Source organism: Carettochelys insculpta, chromosome 3 (genome assembly GCF_033958435.1).
Source record: "Carettochelys insculpta isolate YL-2023 chromosome 3, ASM3395843v1, whole genome shotgun sequence".
NCBI classification, from domain to species: domain Eukaryota; kingdom Metazoa; phylum Chordata; order Testudines; family Carettochelyidae; genus Carettochelys; species Carettochelys insculpta.
The window spans coordinates 209,363,389-209,376,064 of record NC_134139.1 but is presented as its reverse complement, the minus strand read 5'-3'; the positions used below and the strand labels follow the sequence as shown (position 1 = coordinate 209,376,064).

Genomic DNA, 12,676 nt, shown 5'->3' with positions numbered 1-12,676 from the left:
TAATTTACATTTAGTCTGTGTTAAATTACTGTTGTGAAACACAGAGATGCAAACACTTCATAATAATGAAATTATAGTACTTTGAATTATAGTGTTATAGAAGAATTTTAAAAATATCATGGCTGCATAACCATCAAAAAGATACTGGAGATCTGAATTCAGCAAATGCTATCTAGAAGTCTTATGAAAAGAATGATTTAAAAACATAAAAATGGCCAAACTGGGTCAGATCAAAGGTCCATCCAGCCCAGTATCCCGTCTGCCAACAGTGGCCAATACCAGGCACCCCAGAGGGAGTGAACTGAACAGGTAATGATCTCTCTCCTACCATCCATCTCCAGCCTCTGACAAACAGAAGCTAGGGACACCATTTCTTACCCATGTGTCTTGGCTAAGACACATAAATGGACCTAACATCCTTGAATTTACCTAGCTCTTTTTTAAACCCTCTTATACTTCTAACCTTCACAGCCTCCTCTGACAAGGAGTTCCACAGGTTGACTGAGCACTGTGTGAAGAATTTCCTTTTGTTTTAAACCTGCTGCCAATTAATTTCATTTGGTGTCCTCTGGTACTTATACCCTCATCCCGCGCTATACAAGCACAATTGGTTCCTAACTTTTTGCTCATAGGCGAAAACTTGTAAGAGGGACACTAAATTCCTATTCAGGTATGTGTAAGAGTCTCTGATTGGGTCCAAGTGCTTGGAGTGGCAGCAGATGGCGCTGCTTTTGAAAGGTAAGTGAACCTGGGGTTGTGGGGGGTTAAAGGCTGGGGGCAGTTTGGTGACATGTGAAGAGTAACAAGGTTTTCTACAGGCATGTGAACAATAAACAGGTTATCAGAGAAGGTGTGGGGTCATTACTGGATGAGGGAGGTAACCTAGTGACAGATGATGCAGGAAAAGCTGAAGTACTCAATGCTTTTTTTGCCTTAGTCTTCACGGACAAAGTCAACTTCCACATGACAGTCCTAGATGATGCAGTATGGGAAGGTGGAGGGCAGCCATCTGTAGGGAAGGAACAAGTTCTGAGCTAGCTAGAAAAACCAGATGTGCACAAGTCCATGGGTCTGGATTTAATGCACCCCAGGGTACTTAGGGAATTGGCAGAGGTCATTACTGAACCTTTGGCCATTATCCTTGAAGACTCTTGGAGATCAGGGGAGACACCGGATGACTGGAAGAAGGCAAACGTAGTGCCCATCTTTAAAAAAGGAAAGAAGGACAATCCAGGGAACTATAGACCCGTCAGCCTTACCTCAATCCCTGGGAAAATAATGGAAGGAATCCTCAAGGAATCCATTTTGAAGCACTTGGAAGAGGGGAAAGTGATCAAAAGTAGCCAACATGGATTCACCAGCGGCAAGTCCTGCCTCACCAATCTGATCAGCTTCTATGATGACGTAACAAGCTCTGTGGACATGGGGAAGTCAGTGGATGTGATATACCTTGACTTCAGCAAGGCTTTTGATATGGTCTCCCACAACATTCTTGTCCATAAGTTAAGGAAATATGGATTGGATCCTTGGACTATACGATGGATAGAAAGCTGGCTTGATGGTCGGGCCCAACGGGTAGTGGTCAATGGCTCAATATCTGGATGGCGGTCTGTTTCAAGCGGAGTGCCGCAAGGCTCGGTTCTGGGGCCGGTGTTATTCAACATCTTTATTAATGACCTGGATGAGGGACTGGATTGCACCCTCAGCAAGTTTGCGGATAACACAAAACTAGGGGGAGAGGTAGAAACGTTGGAGGGTAGAGAGAGAATCCAGAGGGACCTGGATAAATTGGAGATCTGGGCCAAAAGAAATCTGATGCAGTTCAATAAGGAGAAGTGTAGAGTCCTGCACCTGGGGCGGAAGAATCCCAAACATTGTTACAGGCTGGGGCCAACTGGCTCAGCAGCAGTATGATGGAAAGGGAGCTAGGGGTTATGGTGGATGAAAGGCTGGATATGAGTAAACAGTGTGCCCTTGTAGCCAAGAAAGCTAACGGCATACTGGGGTGCATTAGGAGGAGCATTTCAAGCAGATCTAGGGAAGTAGTTATTCCTCTTTATTCGGCACTGGTGAGGCCACATCTGGAATATTGTGTCCAGTTTTGGCCCCCCAGCATAAAAAGGATGTGGATTTGCTAGAGCAGGTTCAGCGAAGGGCAACAAAAATGATTAAGGGTCTGGAGTACAAGACCCACAAAGATAGGCTGTGGGATTCGGGCTTGTTTAGTTTACAGAAGAGAAGACTTAGAGGTGATTTAATAGCAGCCTTCAACTTCCTGAAGGGGAGCTCTAAAGAGGAGGATGAGAAATTGTTCTCAGTGGTGTTAGATCGCAGAACAAGGAGTAATGATCAGAAGTCGAAGAGGGAAAGGTGTAGGTTAGATATTAGGAAAAACTTCTTCACCAGGCGGGTGGTGAAGCATTGGAATGCGTTGCCTACAGAGGTGGTGGATTCTCCATCCCTTGAGGTTTTTAAGTCCCGGTGGGACAAGGTCCTGGCTGGGATGACTTGGTAGAGGTTGATCCTGCTTGAAGCAGGGGGCTGGACTGGATGACCTCCTGAGGTCCCTTCCAGCCCTATGATTCTGTGACATGAGTGGGAGGGAGAGTTAAAAGATGGTGGTGGATTGGGTTGGGTTGGGTGGGGTGGCAGGGTTCAGGCTGCTGCACGTCGGGTCTGTAAGGCTAGCGGAGACAGGTGGTGGTGTTAAATTTGCGACAGTTTTGGTCTGAGGGGCCAGCGGGGTTAGGCTGCAGCGATTCGGGTGCTCGGGGTGGTGGGGGATTTAAAGTTTCAGCAGTCTGGGTGGGTGGGGTTGGCGGGGGGTTTGAGTTGCGGTGGTTTGGGTGTGCGGGGCTGGCGGGGGGTTTGAGTTGCGGCAGTTCAGGTGCGCTGGGCCGGCAGGGCGTTTCAGTTGCGGCGGTTCGGGCGTGCGGGGCCGGCGGTGGGTTTAAGCTCTGGTGGTTCGGGCACGCGGGGGGTTTAAGCTGCGGTCGTTCGGGCGGCTGGGGGGATTAAGTAGCAGCGGTTTGGGCACGTGGGGCCAGCGGGGGGTTTAAGTTGCGGTGGTTCCGACGTGTGTGGGGTTTAAGTTGCGGTGGTTCAGGCGTGCGGGGCCAGCGGCGGGTTTAAGCTCCGGTGGTTCCGGCGTGTGTGGGGTTTAAGTTGCGGTGGTTCAGGCGCGCGGGGCCGGTGGCGGGTTTAAGCTCCGGTGGTTCCGGCGTGTGTGGGGTTTAAGTTGCGGTGGTTCAGGCGCGTGGGGCCGGCGGGGGGTTTAAGTTGCGGCGGTTCGAGCGCGCAGGGGGTTTAAGTTGTGGTGGTTCAGGCGGGTGGGGCTGGTGGGGGGATTAAGTTGCGGCAGTTCGGGTGCGTGGGGGGCTTCAGTTGTGGCAGTTCGGGCACACGGGGGGTTTAAGTTGCGGCAGTTTGGGCACGCGGGGCCGGCGGGGGGTTTAGGTTGCAGTGGTTCTGGCGTGTGGGGGGTTTAAGTTGCGGCGGTTCAGGTGCGCGGGGCCAGTGGGGGGTTTAAGTTGCGGCAGTTTGGATGCACGGGGCTGGGGGGGTATTCAAGTTATGGTGGTTCGGGTGCATGGGCATCGGCAGGGGGTTTAGATTTCAGCAGTTTGGGTACTGGAGGCCGGCGGGGGGAGTTAAGTTTTGGCAGTTTGGGTGCACACGGTTTGGTGGCGGGGGGTTTATGTTTTGGCAGTTTGGGTGCGCCAGAGTTAGCAGGGGTTTAAGTTGCCACGGTTTGGGTCTGCGGGGCTGGCAGCGGGGTGTCAGGCTGGAATGGGTTGGAGCCATGGGGTGGGGACAAGTCTCATATTTGCAGGAGGAGTTCACTCATCCAGTGATCAAAAGGTCAGTAAATGTGTCCCTCGTGTAAGTGAGTACTTGAAAATAAAGTACTCCTTTAACAAAGGGTGAGTGTATTATGGGAACAAGTAAACATTTTTTTCTTGTTCACTTTCTCCACAGCACTCATTTTATAGACCTCTGTCATTTCCCTACTTAGTCTCCTCTTTTCTAAACTGAAAAGTCCTAGTCGTGTTACTTTCTCATCATAAGGGACCCGTTCCAAACTGCTCATCATTTTAGTTGCCCTTTTCTGAACCTTTTCTAATGCCAATATAGCTTTTGGTGACCACATCTGTATGCACTATTCAAGATTCGGGCGTACCACGGGTTTATATAAGGGCAATAAGATATTCTCCCTCTTATTCTCTATCCCTTTTCTAATGATTCCTGCTGCACACAGTGTGGATGTTTTCAGAGACAATGACTCCAAGATCTCTTTCCTGATTAGTTGTAGCTAAATTAGCTCCCCTCATATTGTATGAGTAGTTGGGGTTATTTTTTCCAATGTGCATTACTTTGCATCTGATGAAGTGAGTCTGTGCTCACGAAAGCTCATGCTCAAAACTTTTCTGTTAGTCTATAAGGTACCACAGGACCCTTCGTTGCTGTTACAGATCCAGACTAACACAGCTACCCCTCCGATACTTGACATTTATCCACATTAAATTTCATTTGCCATTTTGTTGCCCAGTCACTCAGTTTTGTGAGATCTTTTTGAAGTTCTTCACAGTCTGCTTTGGTCTTAACTATCTTCTTATGTTCTTACCCATGAAACAATTAGCAGAAGATCATAACAAATGGGCTACCACGTGCAACTCCACAGTGACAGAGATGCCACATAAGCTGACACTCCTTAAAAGTTCAAGTCCTTGCTTCCCAATGGGGACAAACTCACCTTCTGACAACCTCTCCTTCCAGCCTTGGGCAGCTGAAGTAAAGAACTCATTGTTGAGTGCTGAGCCACTCAGCTTCATCAAACCATCTGCCCCAACCTGAGAGAAACAATAAAGCAAGTGTTAACTCACTGAATACAGATGTAGGTGCCATATACTGTCACTCTGGGATCAGAGGTGCTGTTCTTCTGATTGACCCAGGAGGCCGCAGAAGGCATGTTCCTAAAATTAATGGCCACAGAAGGCACGTTCCTAAATCTGGATCCTGTGGAATGCTGGTAGATTTCTCTTGCCCTCCCCACCTTCATCACAGACCTCTACCCTCCCTCTGCCATGCAAGCATACATAATAAAAACCCTTGTACAAATGAGAATCATAGGGTCCTACAAGGGACAGAGAAGCACATGTGGGTGCTTTACAAATTGCATGGATCATAACAGAAAACCAGCAGTACAACTCAAGCTGGGAAGGGATAGTTCAGTGGTTTGAGCACTAGCTAGCTAAACCCAGGGGTGTGAGCTCAATCCTTGAGGAGACCATTTAGGGATTGGGTCAAATAGACATCAGGGATGGTGCCTGGTCCTCCAAAGAGAGCAGGGGACTGGACTAGATGACCTCCCAAGCTCCCTTTCAGCTCTAGGAGATGTGTCTCTCCAACTATATTTAAACTCTCAAAAGGCTTCTGCAGGTGCAAGGTGCCCTTCCAAATTTTTAGAGAGTAAACACTGAGATGCTGTCAAAAACAGCAACCCTAGCACTTTCTAGGGCGGGAGAGGAGAGAAGGTACAGAGAGGAAGCTAGGGACACCAAAAGCAATCTTTTAAAAGTTGCATAGTTTAACTTGTAATTTCCAGTCCGAGTGTCTCCATGGTTTGTTTAGGCTTGTCTACACTAGAGACTTTTTTCAACAAAACTGGAGCAGGTGCATGCAAACGTTAAAGAACCGAGGCAAGGCTACACTTGGGCCTGTGATACAGGGGCAGGACTGGCCACCTGCCCCACCTACAGGGAGCTCCACCACCTCTTGGGGAGTGATGACACCTCCCATCCACCTGCTCCTGTGAATACCACAGAGGAAGTCCTCCCAACAGGCAGAGCCCAAGGAGGACCAGGAGCACCCCAGGACCCAAACCCCATCAGAGCCAGACGTGAGCATGCTTGACTCATTCCCCTCCAGCCAGGCCACCCACATGGTGTCCGTTGAGCTGACTGAGGGACCTTCTGGTAAGTACCAAGGCATGGGGTGCAGGAGCAGACTGGCCGTGCTGCGAGCCTCACCAGGCTGGCTCAGGTGAGATCTTGCACTGTGGGCCCAGTGTGTGGAACCACTTGCACAGCAGCATGTCCCACCCAGGCCCAGCAGACAGCCCCTGGACACAGGTGCCAGCCCACTGCCAGCCTCACGGGAACCTGGATGAGCTCCAGGCCCTGGGGAAAAGGAGGTCCACCAGCCCTTGCCACAGCTGGAAGCAGGCTCACCACAGGGGTACCAGCCTGACCCCAGACACACTGAGGAGTGTGGCTCCTGGCTTGCAGGCATGCTCACAGGTGAGAGTCATCACCTGCTCCTGTGGGCAGTGCTGCAAGCCACACGCATGGAGGGGCTCTGGGGAGGACTGGGCTGTGCCTGGCTCACCAACTACCCATGCACGGACCCCACTGTGGCCAGCACTCCCACCTGGCCACTAGCCCATTGAGCTGGAATGGGGAAGGGCCTGCAACAGTCAGCCCAGTCCCCAAAGCACCATAGTGTCCCCTTGCAGCAGGGCCCATTATGCAAGCCACACATGCCTGTGCTCCTGGGACATCTCCATCTCATGGCCTGGTGGGTTTTGGTTGCTGCTCACAGAGGAGAGCAGGGCTGTGGGGAGTGTATTGTGTGAATGACTTTCCATTTCCCCCTCCTCATCTTCCTTACGGCTAGACCCGCACCAAGCAGGTAGAGGGATAGAGGGAGGAATAGCTTAGTGGTCTGAACATTGCTCTTGTAAACCCAGGCTCGTGAGCTCAATCCTTGAGGAGGCCATTTGGGGCAAATAGACAAACAAACAAAAAAAATCTGTCGGGGATGGTGCTTGGTCCTGCCAAGAGGGCAGAGGACGGGACTCAACTACCTCCTGAGGCCCCTTCCAGCTTTGAGCCTCCCACCTTGCTGCCCAGGCCAGCCAGCCCCATCCCAGAAGCAGAGTGAACAAGCCCCAAAACAGGACCAGGGAAAGCTGGAACCCCACCACCAAGAGGATGGGCCCCTGAGTGAAGGAGATCTCCCCGGGCCAATGATGACCCCCAGAGGGCCCACACTGCCATGTGCTGGAGGCTGACCGACCTCCTCAAGCAATAGCTGCAGGATGAGCAGGAGTGACCGTCACAGGACCGGGCCCAACTGATGTTATGCTCTGACACTGCCACCAGCATGTGGCAGGACCCTGTCTGCAGGGTTCCAGGGGCCATTTGATGGAGAGCCCAGCCAGGCAGTCTGGCCAATCTCTGTCAACTGAGCAATTGAAAGTGTGATCTGCTTTCATGTCTGGCTGCAATTTGTCCGCAGTAGTTTTGTTGGGAGACATCTTTTGACACTTGTGTCAACAGATCACTCTAATATAGGCATTGCCTTAGATAGTAAGCTCCCAGCAACAAGGACAATCTTTTTGTTCTGTGTCTGTAAAGTGCCCACCACAAGGAGGGCCTGGCCCACTAGGCTCCTCTAACGCTAGGAAGATACAAAACAGCATAGTGATAAAAGCATCAGGAGGTATCAAATGCACAGAATCAGAGCCATGGATATTTCAGACAGCCATGTTATGATACAGCCTATAAAATAATAACTAGCTATACTTCACTGTGATGTAGAAAAGGAAAGAGTGAACTCTTGGCCAGTAGCTGTACACTTGACCCCGAAGGGAACGACAACAGGAGTAACAGGAGAAGCTCTCAGTTTCTTTCTGCTCAACATATTATAGAATTACAAGTCAGTTCAAACAAGCAAAAACCACACAGTTCCATAAATCAGAGCAGCTCACTAGGGGCCAATGTATGGTGGCTTTTGTTTCCTGTAGAAGATACAAACCCTGCTAGTAGGCTTCTGGCACAGTAAATCAGCCAACTCCCAAACAAGAGAGATTTAGGGGAAGGAAAGAATTATGTAGCAAACTTTCAACAATGCAAGATTTAAGCGAAGCTTTATTTTCACTTAATGTCAGCATTTGTCATGTAGATAACTGAATTTAAAATACTGCCAATAGCAGTGGGTTTGCATAGGACACTTACACTGAGATCTACCATAAGGGGGCAACTGAGCAGCTGTGTTGCAATGATTAAGAAAGCAGAGTGCACACTGCTTAACTGTATGGTGCTGAATCCCTTGTCTCAGGTATGGCATAACGTGTGCACTGTTGGTGCAGCTGGATTTGGAAAGGAGCATCTCTCAGTATTGGGTATAGGCAGATGTTGGAGGGCTGGGTAGCCACTGGGTCATCTTCGTCTCTTTTAATACAAGCCTTTATGTCCTTTACAAGGCTATTAGATAGGATTTTGATTTTCTGCACCAACACCCACAGCATCCAGAGGAACACATGGAAGATGAGTGTGACTATGGAGACTTGGCACATCAATTTTTACCTTTTCCCTTCTCCAGTTTTCTAGTTTAAGCAGTTTTTCTTATCCAGTTTTTAAGAGATTACAGATTCTCTGAGGAGCAAAACAGCACAGAGTGGTGGGCAGTTCTAAGAAAAATGCTACAGTATTATCCTTCATCTAAAATCTATCAAGTGTCAGACATTTATTGAGCTACTCAGAACTCTTTCCCAGTCAGAGTCTGATTCAGCACTGTGACTTGGCAAGTAGAGTGAACTAGATTGCACAAGCTAGAGCTCTTGGTAAAACAAAAATCACACTGCAGGAAGAAAAGGAATGGAGGCAGGAGAAATTTCTGAACAACAGGGTGGCTAGCAGGAAGACATGCACTGCTTGCTAGAGCAAGGCTTCTCAGGAGCCTAAGGGAACCCAGGGGTTTTACCCATAAAAAGCCATCCCAGCAGCCTCCCTACCTATTATTCTTTCCATGTTGAACACCTCAAAGGGAGATTTTGAGGGTAGTTTGCAGGCTATAGCGCAGGGCCCTGATGGCTTTCTATGAAGAGAGGCGTAAAGAGCATTCCCCAATGCAGTGCCACGTCACTGTTGTGCTTTTGGAGTTTGAGATAAGGAAAAAGAGACCGGCTCATATAAGTGTAAAAATCAGAGGGATATTGACTGTAAGCACAGCTGGAGAATGTTACAAAACAGCATTTCAGAACAGGTACTTTCTGAGCTTATGAGGCACTGTATCCTGGACATTTTATTATACTAAACTAACAGTCAAGATGGGAGTTGTCTTGCCTACACTGCTGATTCTCTTGCATGCAAAGTCCAACTGCGAACACCATCATTCATCATTTCACGTAGAATAAGTTATTACAAAAGCAACAGGGGATTGGAGAGGTTACAAAAAGAGGAAACCCAGTAATGGGGGAAACTTAGCTGTTCCCATACTGACTAGATGTGTCACATCAGGATAGGATAAAGAGATGAAATTTCTAGACTCCTTTAATATTAATCCTGTAACCCACAAGGGGAGAGGATTTGGTCCAAGAATTGATTATGGCTATAACTACCCAATACCAGTGGCCAAAATGTAATTAAATTTAACATCCTTGTAGGGTGGAATATACTAAAGAAACCTACCCAGGGACTGGTGACAGTTTTCACTGGGCCATAAGGAAGGGAGAGTGGTGAGGGGGCTCAGCTTCAGGCCCCTCAAAATGGGTAGGGTCTCAGGCTAGCCTCACCCACTCTCTGCGTCTCCTGGAGGTTGCCATATGGGGCTTGGACAGTGATTTAAAGTGCCCAGGGCTCCAGATGCTGCTGCCCCACTTTTGGCAGCCCTGAACCCACCACAGTGGCATTTAACGTCAAAAAGGGGAACTACCCAAAAATGAGGAAGCTAAATAGAAATTTAAAGAAACAACCATAAGAGTGAAATGCCTGCAAGGTGCATGGAAACTAAAAATACCGTGACAAATGCACAAACTAGGTGTCCATTTCCCCAGTTCATCCAGATCATTTGGAATTATAATGCTGCCTTTTAAAGCACTTGCAAAGACCCTCCCAGCTTAGCATCATCTGCAAACTTCATTAGCTTATTCCATATGCTTTTATTTAAGTTCTCTGAAAATATGTGCTCAGTGGCAGTCAAAAGCACTAGCAGACTGCTAAGGTCCATTAAGGAAGGTAGAGATAAGAAAATACATTACCACTGCATAAGTCCATGGTACATCCATGCCCTGAATAATCAGTGCCGTTTTGTTTGTCCTATCTCAAAAGAGACACACTCAGAGTTGGAAAAAGTAAAGGAGGACAACAAAGATTATTAGGGAAGAGCCGCATATGACTTGTGCAATGACTAAGGTTCCAGATATGTCACTGTGGGTGCTCTACTTCAAGTGTTGGAGTGTCTCAGTGCTGTTGATCAGATTTACAGTAGCAGTGTCAGCACCAGTGGCATGTGTGCAGTATATGCTCAGTGCCATTGGTGCTGCCACGAACATGTGCACGACCTCGCGCCAGAGGTTTTGCATGTGGTTGTAGCATGACTGTGTCCTTGAAGGATATCCCATAGGGGGGATTGGCCATGTTCCTGAGCACGCAACCACTCAGGAGAGATTCAAAGGCCACCCAGCTGATTAGCTTAGGGCCCACAATTAGGTGTTTTGTTACTACTGATGGTACATATTTGCACATATTTGAGTGCACATAAAATATTTATTCTGCACATGGCTGGAAAAAATCCACACACGCACGGAGAAGATTAGCGGGAACATTGACCATGAGAGCCCCTATCCCACTCACGTTTGGCATAAATAATAGCAACAAGAGAGGCCACTTCCATGGATAAATGCAGGGTAAACAGGTGGCTAAAATGTTCAACTGGGGGTTGGGGAGGCATTTCAAGAACAGTTTGAGGTCCCAGACACGAGTAGGGTAGCCAGCATCTGGGTAAATATTCTGGAGACCCGTGAGGAAGCATTTAGCAATGACTGCATGAAGACTGAGGCCTGCCAATCTCGTGATGGAATGGTGTAATTGCTACTAAATGGACTTTGATCGAGCTTGTTGATAAACCAGAGCATTTCATTCGAGTAGGTATTCCAACACTAATGGTATCAATATTGGGCAGAGTGCCAGTTGTTTTTCACTGTCTACCTGGCCACGTACTGGTGGTGGTGGTGGGAGCTAGCCTGAGATCTGGCAGCATTTAGGGTGGGTCCTGGTGTTCACTCTTGAGCTGGGTGTAGACTCCAAGACTGCCTTGGATGATGAGTCCTCTTGGGATGACCATGGAAGAGCGGTACCCCTCACTTTTGCTGTTTGATGCTGAAGGTTTGGAGACCAATGGTGGACTGGGGAGCTCTTCATAAAGAAAAGGAGAATCAGCTTACCCTAGAAGGTACTGAAAGTCCCAGTGCTGAGAAGGAACTCAGAGCACCACGGTCTCTCCTACTCATTGGAGTCAGTGGTTCTCTCATCAGAACTGGTGGCAGGAGGAGCAATAACAAGTACTTGGCTCATACAAAGGCACTACAATTCCACTTGCACGGCAGTGGCTTTCCTGCACTGCTGGGGCTGGATCTCAAACCAATTCTACATTCTGGGTGGAGTTGGTGGTTTGACCATAGGACTACAGATAAAGGAGTGGTCCCATGTGTATCACACTCCACTTCCCTCACCTGGCTTTCCTTTCCTCGGGCACTGATGAGCACCCTCTATTGGTGTGCTGCTCTTTATGCTTCTTCCTTGGCATTGGAGATGGAAAACAGTGCCGGGATGCACACAGTGCCAGAGAAGCACTTTCCACCAAGGCTGGAGTGCTTGGTGCTGAATCTGAGCAGCTTCTATTAGGACAGCTATCAGTCTGATCTCTCACTGTATGAGTCTTAAACTCCCAACAAATTTGACAGTGCTCCTTCACGTAAGTTTCTTCTAGACACTTCAGACAACTGGTGTGTGCGTTGCTCATGGGAATAGGCTTGCCAGAGAAGGCACGAGGTTTGAAGACTGGGGGCCCAGCATGCATGACCTCAGTGGCGGAGGGAGCCCCATACTGAAGGTCACCCCACTCCAGGAGGATAAAGTGTTAAACCCATCTTAGGGAGGCAGCTGAGGCTGTGGAGCCAGCAGCTGAGGCAATTAGCTGCCAATTAGGGCCCTGCTGGGGCTCCTGAGAGGAGGCTTTTGCTCCAGCTGTGGAGCAGGAGGGACCTCAGGAGGCCATCTAGTTCAGCCCCCTGCTTCGAGCAGGATCAACACCCACTAAGTCATCCCAGCCAAGACCTGGTCAAGCTGGGAGTTAACCTCAAGGGAGGGAGAATCCACCATCTCTCTAGGCAATGCATTCCAATGCTTCACCACCCGCCTGGTGAAGTAGTTTTCCCTAATATCTAACCTACACCTCTCCCACTTCAACTTCTGACCATTACTCCTTGCTCTGCCATCTGACACCACTGAGAACAGTTTCTCACTCTCCTCTTTAGAGCTCCCCTTCAGGAAGTTGAAGGCTGCTACTAAATCACCCCTCAGTCTTCTCTTCTGTAAACTAAACAAGCCCAAATCCCTCAGCCTCTCCTCATAGGTCTTGTGTGTGAGCCCCTTAATCATTTTTGTTGCCCTCCGCTGAACCTGCTCCGGCACACCCATATCCTTTTTATACTGGGGGGTGGGGGGGGGCCGGGGGCCACAACTGGACACAATATTCCAGATGTGGCCTCACCAGTGCCGAATAGAGGGGAATAATTACATCTCTAGATCTGCTCGAAATGCTCCTCCTAATGCACCCCAGTATGCCGTTAGCCTTCTTGGCTACAAGGGCACACTGTTTATTCATATTCAGC

The 12,676-nt window shown here is 48.8% G+C and overlaps 1 protein-coding gene across 3 annotated transcripts in view; it reads right to left on the bottom strand.

Moving 5' to 3' along the window:
* The window catches only part of ASXL2 (ASXL transcriptional regulator 2), a 221,807-nt gene that overhangs the window by 23,830 nt on the left and 185,301 nt on the right, over positions 1 to 12,676 (bottom strand). For all 3 annotated transcript variants that reach the window (XM_074991522.1, XM_074991524.1, XM_074991523.1), the window contains one exon: positions 4,754 to 4,850. In XM_074991522.1, coding sequence (XP_074847623.1) covers positions 4,754 to 4,850 — 97 coding nt within the window. The remainder of the gene's footprint in view (positions 1 to 4,753; positions 4,851 to 12,676) is intronic.